At 37.8% G+C, this 17,188-nt stretch overlaps 1 protein-coding gene across 2 annotated transcripts in view; it reads right to left on the reverse strand.

The window, feature by feature from the left end:
• SLC9C1 (solute carrier family 9 member C1) overlaps positions 1 to 17,188 on the reverse strand; it is an 89,694-nt gene that overhangs the window by 40,088 nt on the left and 32,418 nt on the right. For both annotated transcript variants that reach the window (XM_049628170.1, XM_049628169.1), the window contains exons 12-14: positions 15,423 to 15,548; positions 11,839 to 11,936; positions 5,972 to 6,091 (exon numbers count right to left, since the gene is read on the reverse strand). In XM_049628170.1, coding sequence (XP_049484127.1) covers positions 5,972 to 6,091; positions 11,839 to 11,936; positions 15,423 to 15,548 — 344 coding nt within the window. The remainder of the gene's footprint in view (positions 1 to 5,971; positions 6,092 to 11,838; positions 11,937 to 15,422; positions 15,549 to 17,188) is intronic.

The following is a 17,188-nucleotide window of genomic DNA, read 5'->3' on the forward strand; positions in this document are numbered from 1 at the left end:
ATTTAATGTATACATTATGAAAAGAGTCCCCACACTAATGAATTAACATATCCATCATGTCCTATGATTACCTTCTGTGGGGGATGAGACCTTTCAGGTTCTAGTCCTTTAACAAATTTCAACTATACTATTGAGGGTTTTCAGCTAGAGTCACTGTGTCTTATATCAGTTTCTCAGACCCGATTCATCTTCTAGCTGAAAGTTTGTAACCTTTTACCATCCTTTCTTTATTTCTTCAACCCCTCAGCTGGTAACCAGGTAACCACTTTGCTATTCTCTATTTCTATGAGTTGATTTTTTCATTTTTTTCTTTTGTATACTCAACACATTAGTGATATCATGCAGTATTTGTCTTTTTCGGGCTTATTTTCACTTATCATAATGCCCTTGACGTCCATCTGTATTGTTGCAAAAGGAAGGATTTCCTTCTTTCTCATGGCAAATAATATTCTCATATACCTTATTTTCTTCAATCAATCATACACTGATGGACAATTAGGTTATTTTCATATCTTAGCTACTGTGAATAATGTTGCATTGAACATGGGAGTGCAGATCTCTTTGATATCTTGTTTTTATTTCCCTTGGATATGAAAGGAGTTTTCACTGGATTGCTAGATCATATGGTAGTTCTATTTTGATTATTTTGAGGAATCTCCAAGCTGCTTTCCATAGTGGCTGCATCAATTTACATACTTATCAACAGTGTACAAGGGTTCCTTTTTTTCCACATCTTTGCCAACATGTACTATCTCTTGTCTTTTTGATGATAGGCATTCTAACAGGTGTGAGGTGATATTTCATTGCATTTTGATTTGCATTCCCCCGAGGAGTAGTGATATTAAGCACATTTTCAGGTATTTTTTTTACCATTTGTATGTCTTCTTTGGAAAAGTATCTATTTATTTCCTCTGAGCATTATTTAATAAGGTGTTGTTTTGCTTTTTTGTTGTTGTTATTGAATTGTATGAGTTCTTTACACCTATCAGTTACTAACCCCTTATCAGATACATGATTTGCAAATATTTTCTCCCACTCCATAGCTTTTAATTTTGTTTTTTTCTGTGCAGAAGGTTTTTATTTTTTATTTATTTTAATTTTAAGATCACTTGTTTTATTTTTTAATTAAAAATTATTTTTTAATGTTTATTTATTTTTGAAGGAGAGACAGAGTATGAGCAGGGGCAAGGGAGTAGAGAGGGAGACACAGAATCCAAAGTGGATTCCAGGCTCTAAGCTGTCAGCACAGAGCCTGACATGGGGCTCAAATCCACGAGCCATGAGATCATGACCTAAGCCGAAGTTGGATGCTCAACTGACTGAGCTACCCAGGTGTCCCTATTTATTTTTGAGAGAGAGAGAGAGAGAGAGAGAGAGAGAGAGAGAGAGAGCACATGCACACACATAAGTGGGAGAGGGGTAGAGAGAGAGGGAGAGAGAGGGAGAATCTTAAGCAGACTCTATGCCTATCCCCTGACTGTAAGATCATTGTGGCCTGAGCCAAAATCAAGAGTCAGATGCTTACCCAACTGAGCCACCCAGGAGACCATGTGCAGAAAATTTTTAGTTTGATGTAGTACCACTTGTTTACTTTTGGTTTTGTTGACTTTGTTTTTGATGTCAAATCCAAAAAGTCATTGCCAAGACTGCTATCATGGAGTGTATCTCCCATGTTTTCCTCTGGGAGTTTTATGGTTTCATGTCTTACATTCAAGACTTTAGTCCATTTCAAGATTATTTTTGTGTATGGTGTCAGATAGTGGTCTAGTCCCATTATTTTGCATGTAGCTGTCCAGTTTTCCCAATGTCATTTACTGAAAAGACTGTAATTTCCTCATTGTATATCATTGATATACTCATCCCATCTATACACTCGGGGATTCAGGGAAATAACCACACAGTGGACTTGCTGGATTATTATGAAACAGACTGGGTCAGAGACTCCCATATATTATCTGGCCTAAAAGCTTCCTGTCTAACTTGAGAACTATAACAACATTTCAAGCCTTTGGTATCAGTACCATTTCTAATGCTATATCCCATGGTCTTTAAAAAAGTCTGGGTATTCTTTTTTTTTTTTTTAATTTTTTTTAACGTTTATTTATTTTCGAGACAGAGACAGAGCATGAACGGGGGAGAGTCAGAGAGAGAGAGGGAGACACAGAATCCGAAACAGGCTCCAGGCTCTGAGCTGTCAGCACAGAGCCCCATGCAGGGCTCGAACTCGTGGACCGAAAGATCATGACCTGAGCCGAAGTTGGACACTTAACTGACTGAGCCACCCAGGCTCCCCAGGGTATTTTCTTTTTCTCAATGCAAAGTAACTCTGGTAAAGTGACTTAAAGGTCGATCTGAGAAAAGATTGAGGCAATATTTATCCCATGTATTTGTGGTATTGCTGTAGATCTTTCTCAAGGGCTCTGGTTCTGAGAACTGACTCAGAAGGAAAGGGTGGGGAATCATGATCTTCCTTTGTAGTAGTTGATCTGATCCCTTTGCTCACCAGTTCTCTATCTTTAGAAAAGTCAAGTAAAATGTAGTTAACTATTTGTCTATATTGCCCTTTGACACACATTATTTGTTAACCATTCCCAGGTCAAGGTACTCTGACCACTACTCCAGGTTTGCTGTCCACAAAAGAAAGTATGCTCACCTTGCTTCTGACACTTAAGTGCTGCCATCTGTCTTCTGCTATTCCCAAATCCTTTCGATACTGGTAAGATGAATTCCATGGCAGCCCCCACTACTGTCAACTGTGCCTTGCAGAAGACATCTATCATTGAGTTTCTCAGTGTTGCCTCATGAAACTAAATGTCCTCTGGTCCTTTCCAGGGAGCAAAGTCATGTGGTGGGTCATTCATTCTCATATAATGATCTAGTTAAATATTCCAATTTTTATCATCTGCACTTCATTTACTGTAATTTATTGGCCTGGTCAAGCTTCAAAGAACCATCCCAAGAGTATAATAGTACCAGCTCCAAGTGTCCTTGGCAGAATGTTGAACCCTGAATCATCACGGATAAGACCACTATGCCAATAAATTCTCCCCAATCTGGCCTTATGTTTTAACCTTGTGGTCCAATACCCTCAAGACCCATTCTCTTATATGTTCTACTAGTATTTGGTAGTATTAGTCAGGCCCTGTAATTCCTTTAGTAGATGAGTTGTAGTCTCCTAAAGAAGGCACTATATTTTCCCCTCTGACCGTGTTGAGATCTGACCCGGGAAATTACCTTAGAAGCAATGAAAGGTAGTAGAGAATAACCTGGAAACAAAGAAAAGCTTTACCTTGTGATATATTTGTGGGCACTGAAGGTGACAGAAGGCTACTATTCTCTAGCAGGAAAAAAGATGGCTCCTCTGCCAGGTTAGCGTATACACAAGCATGTGGGGGTTCAAGATCCTCAGCTCTATCCATCCAAGTGTTACCACTTTAGATCTCAGTGTCCTGACCCTTTTCTCTCAGAGCCCTCATACTGACACAGAAGCCTTGTCATTGCTCTAGGCATTTCTTATTCTTCGTGCAGCTCTAGTTGCGTCCCCTTAAAACAGATACACTATACCCACTTTTTGTTCGATTCGGAATCATTTAAGTTGAATTTTTAATTTTAAGAATTATGTGTGTTTTTGTATCCAGTTTCTTTCGGTGATTGGACTTGTTCACGTTTGTGATTCCATCACATCTTTTTTACACATTTACATTATTGGAATGTTATTCAGCCCTTAGTAATAAATGCTCCTATCTGGTAAGTACTTACCCAGTGCTAGTCCCTGGACTAGGTGCTTATAAACACACTATACATTCTTTCCCACAGTCCCAGGAAGAACAGAGGAGAACCCAACTGGCATACTTTGGTACCCATTGTGGGTCAGTTACCTTGTCAGAGGCCTTACATATCAGCCTCTAGAATATGACACAGATGTTGAGAACTGAAAAGCTCATTCAGATAATAAATGGCAGAGACTGAGATTCTAAACCAAGCCATTGGGACTCCAGAATCTGCACTTGAGATGAATGATATTTAGAGACAGCCTACAGGGTACACTATCAATTATAGTTTTTAAAATCTCTCTTTCTTTAAGTTTCATCATCAAAAATAATTACTCAGAAAGTTGTAGCTTTAGTCAGTATTGAAGGCTTAAAAAACTATAATATGGAAATATCTTTCTAGTATTTATTGAGTATGGTAGATTAAAGAGAGCCATATAACCTTTGATACTCTTATTGAGAAGAGGGGTCTATATTTCTTCCAGTTACATCTAAGAAAAGAAATAAAAGGCATCCAAATTGGAAAAGAGGAAGCAAAATGATCTCTAGTCATAGATGACATAGTCTCGTATGTAGAAAATCCTAGCAAATTCACAAAAAAGCAGAAGAGCTAATCAATGAATTCAGCAAAGCCTCAGGATGCAAAGTTAATATACAAAAATCATATACTAGGAATGGGCAATCCAAAAATGAAATTAACAGTTTCAGGGCACCTGGGTGGCTTAGTCAGTTAAGCATCCAGCTCCTGGCTTTGGCTCAGGTCATAATATTGCAGTTTGTGAGTCTAAGCCCCACATAGGGCTCTGCGCTGACAGTGTGGAATGTGCTTGGTATTCTCTCTCTCTCCCTCTCTCTGCTCCTCCCCTGCTCATGCCCTCTTTATCTCTCTCTAAATAAAGAAAGAAAATAAATAACTTAAAATTAAAAAAAAAAGAGAAAAGTTTCATTTATAGTAGCATCAAAAAGAAAAAAAATATGTAGGATTAATTTTAACCAAAGATTTCTTTGCCGAAAACTACAGGATATTCCTGAAAGAAATTAAAGACCTAAATAAATGAAAAGTCACCTCAAGTTCATGATTTGGAAACCTTCATATTGTTAAGATGGCAATACTGCAGATTCAGTGCAAAATCCCTATGAATGTCTCAATGCCATTTGGTTTTGTTTTTTGCAGAACTAAGCACATCGTAAAGTTTATATGGAACTACCTACATCATTACGCCAATCTTGAAAAAGAGAGTAAATTTGATAGATTTATATTTCCTGATCTTGAAATTGTATAACAGCTATGGAGCAATTTGGTGGTTCCTCAATAAATTAAACATAAAATTATGATATGCTCCAGCAATTTCATTCCTAGGTGCACACCCAAAAGACGGAAAGCAGGTATTCAAATACTTGTACATAAATGTTCATAGCAGCACTGTTCACAATAACCAAAAGGTGAAAACAACCCAAATGTTCATCAATGATGAGTAGATAAAGAAAATGATATATCTGTACAATTAAGCCATAGGAAGGAATAAAGTCTTGATACATGCTACAAAGTGGATGAAACTCATGTTACTGATACATTCTACCATGTGGATGAAAACATTGTGCTGAGTGAAAGAAGCCAGAAACAAAAACTATGTATTGTATGATTATAATTATATGAAACATTCAGAAAAGGTAAATTCATAGAGACAAAGCAGACTTGTGCTATGCAGGAGCTGGGGAGCAGGGAGATTGGGGAGTAACTAATGAGTGCTGAATTTACACTGGATGCAATAAAAATGGCATGGAATTTGATAGAGATGATGGTTGCCAAACATTGTGAATGTACTAAGTAACACTGAATGATACACTTAAAAATGGTTAATCTTGTTATGTGAAGTTTACTTCCATAATAAAAAAAGTTTTTATACTGTTTCTTTTTTTCTTCAAGTAATTTTTTGCATGTATATAAGTAATTTATTTATAAACTACCCCCAAATATTTTCCAATTTATTCAGGATATAATTAAAAAAAGTTTGTAAAATATTTTATTTTTAAGTAATCTCCACACCCACTGTGGGTCTTGAACTTACAACCCTGAGATCAAGAGTCACATGCTCTATGGATTGAGTCAGCCAGGTGCTCCCAGGATATACATTTAAAAAATTAAAAGGGAATTTAAAATCAATATAATAGCACTTCTAGTAAGGTTTAAAATCACTTACCTTGATGGGATCCCTTTTTCCTTTTTAGTATTGTACACCCAATTGAGCAATACTTTTCTAATAAAGGCAAGAAGTTTTTTGCTTTCAGAATAAGTCTTTATTGTCTCAGGACTCATATATCTGGGGGGGGGAAAGAATCATTAAATATGCTTTAAAATTTGGGGGATAGATATAATGTAGTATTATCAGAAAGTAGTAAGACAATTTTGTCCATCGATAACTGGAATTAGGGCACTCTCATGAGCATAGGTCCAAGTCACAAAGTTGTAGATACAAGTAGATATATAATTATGAATTTAGATTGTGGGGCTCACTCATTAGAGTATAAAAAACCCAGAGAAACATGGTTTATAATGGAGAGGTCAAGGTTTGGGGAAGGAAAGAATAACACGATTTAAATATTTGGAATTCAAATACTTCCAGGCTTTCATGTTGGATCCCCCATTACCTAGTGAAGCAATAAACAAATTACCTCACTAACCTGTTTGCTCTATAAAATAGATGTAAAAATATACATGCCAGTCAGGGATAATTAAATGAGAAACTAGATATGAAACATCCAGCCTGTCTCACACATCCTCTTATTCCTTTGATTTTACCTTCTGGGCAGGTAGTTGGGAAACTTAGGGGGAATATACACATGGTGGGTAAAGAGTTATGGGTACTTAGGAAAATCAGTGGTCATAAAACCCCAAAAGACAATTTGGTAGCATGTATCCCATTGTCTCTAGGTTTCTTCTGGCTTTTTATTGAGGCAGCTCAGATCTATATGCTGTGATTTGGTCTTGCTTAGGCAAGTCCCTTGGTTTTCATTATCTTCATCAGAAGGAGGATAGGGTTTTGTCTTTGGGTCTGAAGCCCCACTTTAAAATATGCCTTAAATAGAAGGGCATTGGTGACTTGCATTCAAAGGTGTACCTTGTCCTTCCTCTTGATTATACTGTTCTTACTCTGAAATTTGAGCAATTTCTCTGCTGCAAGGATACAGGCATAATTGAAAAGAAGAAAGTCACTGCATTCTTTGTGATTCAATAAAATAATGTAGCAATTACATGGAAAATCACCAACATACATAGGACTTGATTTGTTCCTAATCTTAAAAATATTTGTTGAACGTATTATGTTTGCTAAAAGCTGGGGAGAAACCATAAACGAATACGGATCTCTGCCCTTAAGGATCCAGCAGATAAGTAGAGTAAAACATGAAAATAACAATTGTAGTGAAGGGCAGTAAGTGTTGCTGGGGAGATGATAAACAGTAGGGCACTTTGGATCCATCAAATGGGAGGCATTTAATATAGTCTTGGGGAATCAGGAAGCCTTCCTGAAGGAATTAATGACTCAACTAAGATCTGGTCATTTGATTAGTTCCTACCAATCCTAGAATTCTGTGATACCAGTAATTCTGTGGTATTTTACAGCCCAAACAACTAAGTAATTCAAGCTCCTGAATTCTTATTTTTTACCAACACATTCACTGCTTAGACCTGATTTAGGAAAACAGTTATATCTCTTTGGTTGGATAGTGAGGCAGGTTAAACTTTGAATGGGAGCTCTGTAATCTATTATTCAAGTGACATGGGGTAAATTGTTTATAATCTCTTAGTGCCTCTTCGTTTCTCATCTGCAAAATGAAGATAATAGCACTTACCTCACAGGACTCTTAGAACATTAAATTGGTAGTACATGTAACATGTTTAAAACCATGCTTGGCACAGCACTTAATAAATAGAAGCTCTCTATTCAAAGAATTCTTTCTTAGGCAATGACACAGGCAGTTAGCACAGGACCTGTTTAAATCCCCAACTCTTTATCTCCTTAGACTTGTTTTATTGCCACAGGACACACCAACACACAGGCTACTGGTAGGAACGACCAGCAAATGGCAAAGTAAATGCCAAGGCAGCCCAGCAAAGCAAGTACTGAATATAAGTGTAATTAACAGGAAGTTCTCTGGGGATTGGAACACCATTCCACTTATCTTGCTATTCCCCACAGTACTTGGCATACACCTTTGCACATATTAGTATTTCATATTTATCTCCTTCATGTGTGACTAAAAAATTATATATTCTAAAATTTGCCTTTGTTATCCACTATGAGTCCGTTCAACACTTTGACCCCCTTCTCCCACTGTTGGCCTCCTGGTTTTGGGTCATTATAAGCATATATTGTTTCTGCCTTCCTGGAGGATTTAAAGAGGAAAAATCCAGGCATTGGGTTGAATTGCTCAATGTTGCTTTTTTTTTATATTAACCTTGCCTGAACAATGCAGCAATAATGCTTTTCAGCATGTTATATTCATTCTTTTATAAACTTCCACTGTACATCTGTCTTCTTTAAATGTTCATCATACTGGATACTCTATATGGAAAATCCAAAAGGTTCCACCAAAAACCTGCTAGAACTGATCCATGATTTCAGCAAAGTTATAGGATATAAAATCAATGCACTGAAATCAGTTGCATTCCTATACACCAATAATTAAGCAACAAAAAGACATATCAAGGAATTGATCCCATTTCCAATTGCACCAAAACCCATAAAACAGCTAGGAATAAATCTAACCAAAGAAGTGAAACATCTGTACACTGAAAACTATAGAAAGCTTATGAAAGAAATTGAAGAAGACACACACACACACAAAATGGAAAAATATTCCATGCTCCTGGATAGGAAGAACAAATATTGTTAAAATGTCAATATTACCCAAAGCGATCTACATATTCAATGCAATACCTATCAAAATAACATCAGCATTCTTCACAGAGTGAGAACAAACAATCCTAAAATTTGTATGGAACCAGAAAAGACCCCAAATGGCCAAAGCAATATTGAAAAAGAAAACTAAAGTAGGAGGTATCACAATCCCGGACTTTGAGTTGTATTACAAAGGTGTAATCATCAAGACAGTATGGTACTGGCACAAAGACAGATACTCAGATCAATGGAACAGAATAGAGAACCCAGAAATGGACCCACAAATGTATGGCCAACTAATCTTTGACAAAGCAGGGAAGAATATCCAATGGAATAAAGACAGTCTCTTCAGCAAGTGGTGCTGGGAAAACTGGACAGCGACATGCAGAAAAATGAACCTCAACCACTTTCTTACACCATACACAAAAATAAACTCAAAATGGATGAAAGACCTCAAGGTAAGACAGAAAGCCATCAAAATCCTCAAGGAGACAGCAGGCAAAAACCTCTTTAACCTTGGCCGCAGCAACTTCTTACTCAACACGTCTCTGGAGGCAAGGGAAAAAAAAAAGCAAAAATGAACTACTGGGACCTCGTCAAAATAAAAAGCTTCTGCACAGCAAAGGAAACAATCAGCAACACTAAAGGCAACCGATGGAATGGGAGAAGATATTGGCAAATGACATATCAGATAAAGGGTTAGTATCCAAAATCTATAACGAATTTATCAAACTCAACACCCAAAAAACAAATAATCCAGTGAAGAAATGGGCAAAAGACATGAATAGATGCTTCTCCAAAGAAGACATCCAGATGGCCAACCAACACATGAAAAAATGCTCAACATCACTCATCATCAAGGAAATACAAATCAAAACCACAATGAGATACCACCTGATATCTGTCAGAATGGCTAACATTAAGAACTCAGTCAGCAACAGATGTTGGCAAGGATGTGGAGAAAGAGGATCTCTTTTGCAATGCTGGTGGGAATGCAAACTGGTGCAGCCACTCTGGAAAACAGTATGGAGGTTCCTCAAAAAATTAAAAATAGAACTACCCTACGACCCAGCAATTGCACCACTAGGTATTTATCCAAAGGATACAGGTGTTCTGTTTCAAAGGGGCACATGCACCCCCATGTTTATAGCAGCACTATGAATGGATAAAGAAGATGTGGTATATATATACAATGGAGTATTAATGGGCAATCAGAAAGAATGAAATCTTGCCATCCAACTATGTGGATGGAACTAGAGGGTATTATACTACCTCTAGTGAAATCAGTCAGTCAGAGAAAGACAAATATCATATGACTTCACTCATATGAGGACTTTAAGATACAAAACAGATGAACATAAGGGAAGGGAAGCAAAAAGAATATAAAAACAGGGAGGGGCACAAAACAGAAGAGACTCTTAAATATGGAGAACAAACTGAGGGTTACTGGAGGGGCTGTGGGAGGGGGGATGGGCTAAATGGGTAAGGGGCATTAAAGAATCTATTCCTGAAATCATTGTTGCACTATATGCTAACTAACTTGGATGTAAATTAAAAAAAGTAAATTAAATAAAAAAAAAACTGAATAGGTGCCGTCTTAGCTCAGCAGGCAGCGTGTCAGTCTGATAAAAAAAAAAGCTGAATAAAGAATATCACTTTTACAAATAAAAAAATAAAAATAAAGAGGGTAGATCTCATGTTAAGGGTTCTTATCATGAAAAAGGAGGGTCGGGGGAGGACATAAGGAAATTTGGGATGTGTTGGATATGCCTATTACCTTGACTGTGGTAATGGCATCATGGGTGTTTGCATATGGGGAAACTCATCAAATTGTATTCACTAAATATGCGCAGTTCTTTGTATATCAATTATACACCAATAAAGCTGTTTTCAAAAAAACTAAAAAAAAAAGTGTTCATCATATTGTTTTAAAGTGATCACATTTGCCCAGCCCTCTTCCCCAGTCCCCTAACACCACTGAGGTCCCATAAGCATTTGAACGGCCTCAAGCTGGCAGGGCGGGGAATGGAGGCCCTTGTACTTATACTCATTAATCAAGAAAACAAAATTTTAAGTAAGATATATTTTATCTTCCTACCTTGACAATATAATGTTATAATTATTTGTATGGCTAGGCTTGAAATGGAATCTCTTATTCTCTTCAACATCTGTACTTGAACTGCAATGAGACTGCTGCAATGAGACTCCAGTCTGGCTGCTTCTCTTCCAACACACGGCTTTATCCCTCTCTGTGCCACAGGCCAGTACATGTGAGTGGACACCATGCTGGCACTTCTCTTGGCTCTCAGGGTGTGCACACCAAAGGCCCAGTTTGCTTGTGAGCTAATGGACCAGGGGAAAAGGCCCAAGAGGGCCTTACAAATGAGCTGAGGACCATCTGAGCAGATTATTGGGGTCCTTAGCACCAGGGGTGTGGTCTAGAATAAGAAGGTATGTCCGAGCTTTGGGTGGCCATCATGTACCTGCATGACAGTTTAACTCATCCCTTTGCCCACTCAAATATCTTGCGTCCTTCCAAGGAGATCTGAGGCTATTCTTAATGTGCTGACTTTAAGGAACTTGCTATGTACTACAGAGGCTTACAGCAAAAGTAACTATTACAAGAACATGCTGAGGATTAAGAGAGAACATATAGGGGCACCTGGATGGCTCAGTCAGTTGAGCATCTGACTCTTGGTTTCAGCTCAGGTCTTGATCTCAGGGTCATGAGTTCAAGCCCTGCATTGGGCTCCAGAGGAAGGCATGGAGCCTACTTTAAAAACAAAAATTAAAATTAAAAAAAGAGAGAATACTCATTAAAAGATGTGCCTGGAGGAATTAAGGAAGTCTTTGACCTTACTGAGGCATTCAAGTAGTCTACAAGAGTCTTTTACCACAGCTCAGCTGTGGAGGCAAAAGGAGAAAGGGAAGAGAATCTCAGTCAGAAGAAGTGCCTTGTTCAAATTTACAGAAGTGTGAAAAAGTAGAGCAAGTTGGGAAATTAAAAGTGGGTCATTTGGCCTGATTTGGGGGTGTAGAACAGTCAGTGGCTTTCACACATAATATGGGATGATCCCAAAGTCTCAGAAAGAGCAAGAAAACTCATTTGCCCGATTCCCTAAATGCAGTGGCTGAGGATGGCGGTGTTCTCTTGCCAATATACTTACTCTCCCTTCTTTTCACCGAAGCTTCCCACTGCACCCACCAGCACCTGGGCCGCACTCTGGGACAGAGTCTCATTCGTGTATTGTCTCTGGTAGCTTGCCTAAAAGAAACGTGAGGTCCAATTGTTATGTAGCATGGTTAATGATAACACATTAGTATTCCCTTTATGGAAAAACAGTCTGTGAGAAAAAAATTCAGAATCCCTAAATAATCTAGTATCGTTATAAAAAGAATGTTTCTATAAAGTCCAGATCTTGAGATCAGTGTAGAAGGTCTGTCTGTGCTTTGGATGGAATCAAACTGGTTCTATGGGAAACTAGGTTCCTGCTAGATGTGAACTAGACTTTCAAGAATAAGTGGAGTTCTGGGGCCCAATAAATGTGGGAAGTTCCTGCTGCGAGTATATCCCTATCTTAAAAGCTTATAATGCATCTTAGAAATTTAAAGCTCTGAGAAATCCTGTAGTAGAGGATCCTGGTTTATATGTTTAATTTTTCCAAATGTTTTGACAACAGAACTCTTGTTTTCTCCAATCTATCATAAGTATTAAGTGAATTGCCACTGTGTACAGAAAATATTCATTTGTTTATTCAGTCTGTATACTGAGAGACCACTTTGCTTCAGGCACTACTTTTGATGCTGAAGAAACCATTGTCCGACACTGCCCTGGCCTCAGAGTGCTGACACTGTTAAAAATCTCTGTATGAACCAACTTTCTAAATTGGAATGCATGATGTAACTAAAGACTTCTGCTTTCATAGAACATATCCTGTCTGTACAGGATATGGATATTAAAATGCATTTTTGTTCTTGGGGGATGCCAGAAAGGGATAGAACTAATTTAAAGAATGAGGGAACAAAAGGTTGTTTGTCCATGATACAGGAATTCAACAGTCTACTTAAGCTTCATTAAAATATTTATAAAATAATGTGAGATAAACATATTTTCAATATCCTCAAAAGTAAACACCACAGTATGTAGAAAACTAAGGAAACTGAAAGTAATATGGAACTCATGAAAGCTTAGCAACACAAATGACAACGCAGTTAAGATACTAAAAATATGTTAATTCTTAAGTGATCATTCACACCAAAATGTAAGAATTTAGAGAATGGTTGATTCCTTAAAATAACCACCATTTATTGATCTCCCTACCATACTATTACATTAACTGACATGTTTTATGCAGAATTATTTAATTCTTGCAGGAAACTTATGGGGACGATATTTTAATCTGTATTTCATAGATGAGTAAGCTGAGGCTCAGAGAATTAAGTCATTTTCCCAAGATCACATTAGAAACCCAGTTCTCTCTGAATTTAAAACCTGTCTCCTCTTCCCCCAATTATGGTTGGGGGATGTTGCCTCTTCTATACCACTGTCTCACCATGCTGTGCTTCCTCTTCTAATGTACAATAGTAGAGAAGATATTGTCCCAGTGAACAATAACTGACTGAGGAGCGCCTGGGTGGCCCAGTCAGTTAAGTGTCCAGCTCTTGATTTTGGTTCAGGTCATGATATCACAGTTCGTGGGATCGAGACCAATGTCGAGCCCATAGCCTGCTTGGGATTCTCTCCTCTCCCTCTCCCCTGCCCCGGTCTCTCTCTGCCCCCCCCTCTCAAAATAAATAAATAAAATCTTAAAACAAAACAAACAGTAAATGGCTGAGATTTATTTTTTTTAATGTTTATTTATTTATAATAGAGAGAGAGAGTGCAAGTGGGAGCAGGAGAGAGAGAGAATCCCAAGCAGGCATTGTGCTGTCAGCACAGTGACTGAGATTTAAATAAAAACTATCAAAGCTTTAAAAACTGTAATAGACCAATTAATATTATGGTTGAAGCAGTGAGCATTAGAATTGACATTGTAGAAACCAAATCAACTAACCAAGGTAAGCGTGAAAATATGTCTAGAACAAAGAAGGGCTAAAAAGATGTGAGGCAAGATAAAGAGCTGGAGAACAGAGCAGAAAGATCCAACTTACTTTAAAAAATAAGGATTTCCTGGGGCACCTGGGTGGCTCAGTAGGCTGAGCATCTGACTCTTGATTTTGTTTCAGGTTGTGATCCCATGGTTCTTAGAATTGAGACCTGCATTGAGCTCTGCACTGCTAGCATAGAGCCTCTCTCTTCCTCTCTCTCACAGTCTCTGCCCCCCTCACTTGTGCTCCCATGCTCTTTCTCAAAAATAAACAACAACAAAAACAAACAAACAAAAGTATTTCCTGATTCAGACCCAACACGTAGCACAAAAATCAACAAAGATATAATGGTAGAAAACAAACATTTAGGGAAAGAAACCAAAAAGATTCATGGTGGATATGTTGCAGAAAATGTAGAATATCATATATGGAATGAATCCAAGAGTTCCTGTAGTTAGCATTTTCCTATTTTATGAATGGAGAGAATAAAGACTGAAAAAGAATAAATCCTAAGACATACATCATATTATTAATGAAAAGCAAGATCCAAAATGGAATGTCCTGTATTGATTTTGAGAGATCTCGAATACATATTTTCCTGAAATAAATTAAAAATCTGGAAGTGACTCAAAGACATGATGTCATAAAATCTGCTGGTGGAGCAAAGCACCATATGGGCATAAGTTCATCCTTAATGGCACTGCCTCAATTGCTTAATGAAATTTATTCAGGTCCTTGGAAAAGCTGCCTTTGAGATTCAACCTGTCTGCCAGGACTACTGCTGAAGAGAGGACAATTGTACCCTACAAACCTTCCATTTCCCAAGTTAGATTGAACATATAGAATGCTTGGAATCCTGTATGGTTAGAATAGATGAGACATGCACGACAGTTCCATATGCAATGAGGAAGGCCCAACATGAACAATAGTAAATAAGCTATTAGCAAATTCCCACAGAGTCTGCTTTGTGGCTGTGTCACAGAATTTCTTTAATTTTTATTCAAGATTTGATCTGGAAGCTACTACTATCTATTTGCAGTTATTAGCAGACTTGGTGGTATCTTTCACAAAAACTTGGCGTGGAACTGGAGGTGGATGGTGTCATCGAAATGACCGCATAACACGTGTGAAGGTTGAATTCAACTGTAATTCCTGCCATTGGGATCTGTGAGATTCCCAAATCCTCTTAATAAAACACCTTTTACTTAGGCCAATTTGGATGGATCCATTTTTCTTTTCTCTCTTTTGGCAATCAAGCAGGTTCCTAAGACAATGCCAAACTTCCCTTTGCCTTTATAACAATCTATTCAGTTCAGCAGGTAAGCAAAATCTAGATGTCTTTAGCAAGGGAGAAAGCTTTCAGTATAATTTTAGGCCAAAATATAATTTTATTTTTTTATTTTAGAGAGAGATAGAGCTCAAGTGGGAGAGAGAGGCAGAGGGGGAGAGAGGCAGAGAGAGAGAGAGAGAGAGAGAGAGAGAGAGGAGAGAGAGAGAATCCCAAGCACGCCCCATGCTGTCAGTGCAGAGCCTGATGCAGGGCTCAATCTCAGGACCCTAGGATCAAGACCAGAGTCAAAATCAAGAGTTGGACGCTCAGCCAACTCAGCCACCCAGAAGCCCCCACAAATATCATTTTAAAAGTGTATAATCAAGTACTAACTATTTGTGCTGACAAGAGACGCCTGTTGGCCAACTCCATTGCTTCAATGTTAAGGGTCTCATCTATTTCCTTGTTACAGGCTAGACATTTCACCTTTTGATGTTCTGTTGTTTCTCCTTGGCTCAACTAAGTAGAAAGAAATAACAAAAAAGTAATACATGAATATTAATATATTGTTTAGCATAGCCCTCAAGCAATTCACATAACAATTTGGTTTGAAAATTATAGAAAATCTGCTAGATACAGAAAAAATGTTCAGATGAGTTTCGTCATCATTTCACAGTTATCTAGAAGGTAAAATAATTGCCAGTTTTTGGGAAAAGGAGTTATATCATATTTTTACCTTTACATGGCATTATTGAGAGTTTATAAAGCTACCATGTGTATAATCCCACTTTAAGCCAATGCTTCTGAAAGTGTGGTCCCCCAGCAGCCTCAGAATCACCTGAAAATTGTTAGAAATGCAAATTCACGTCTGGGGGAACAGGGCAGAAATCTGTGATTTTACAAACCCATCCCATGATTCTTGCTGCAGTTACAGTTTGACAATCACTGCTTTAACCTTATCGATTAAGGTAGAATAGAAAATGAACTTGGCCTTGAGAGATGGGAGTTATGGATAACTTCATTTTACATATGAGAAAAGCTGAAGCTTAGAGAAAATAAAACATTTGCTCAAGATCACAAAGCTATTTATTAAAGTGACAAAGCTAGGATACGAACCCAGATTTTCTGAGTCCAAGGCCAGTGCTCTATCTGTTATACTGTTATAGTCCCCCTTGTCTGCACTGTAAAGAGGAGATAGCAGTTGTTTGGTCACCTGCTATCTGAAACAGATAAGGTATCAGAGTGGGGGCCTCAACGTTGACTCTGAAGTAGAATCAGCTGGGTAAATGGAATAAAAATACATATTCTTAGGACCCTCTTCAGGCCACTTGCATCAGAATTTCTGGGGGAAGGGTTGGGAAATAAAGCCATATTTTAATAAACTTTCTAGAAGATTCTGATGCAGCCAGGTTAGCAAAAGGCCACAATCAGAAATTGGGAGCTATTATAGAAAATAATTGAATTTGATTTGGTGCTTGTCTTATCCGGAAATTCCTGGCAGTATTCCTATAGATGGGGGGCTTGGTTCTGGATCCCCATCTAGAGCGTACTGGTTAGTGGATATGAAATGGATTTTGAGGAATCCTACTTTATAGCAACCAATTATCTTATGGCTATACTCGTAGAATTTGGCTCCTCATATTGTATGATGCAGAAAAACACTGCAAAAACTGCATCATACAATATGCATTAAAACACTGCATTGAAAACTGGACATGACATAGGAGATAGCAAAACAGCAGTAATATTGAGAAGATTCCAGAACAACTTTTATTATTTCTTCTTATGGCAACCATTACTGATTGGTGAGTTACATATGCTTCAACCACAGATATTCTAAAGCATATCTCAGAAGCAGGAGGTGACATCTCACTCACACCTAAACTTATGACACTGGCTTTGAATTCTGTTTTATATCAAAAAATAATATTAATCATAAGTTAGGGGCTAGCAAGTGCTTGGCAAATACAGTAGTGTAAATAAATGCTGAACAAAGGCACCTGTCCACCATCAATCTAGCAAAAAACTAGCCATTTTCTAAGACTCACTCTCCTCTTTTTATGGTAACTTTTAAAGGGAGCTCCAATTCATCACTCCTTCTTTTGAATTTTACACCACTTATTTTCTACCTACTCAAAGAGGTTGTCACTTCTATGCTG

Source organism: Panthera uncia, chromosome C2, assembly GCF_023721935.1.
Source record: "Panthera uncia isolate 11264 chromosome C2, Puncia_PCG_1.0, whole genome shotgun sequence".
In the NCBI taxonomy this organism is placed as follows: Eukaryota; Metazoa; Chordata; class Mammalia; order Carnivora; family Felidae; genus Panthera; species Panthera uncia.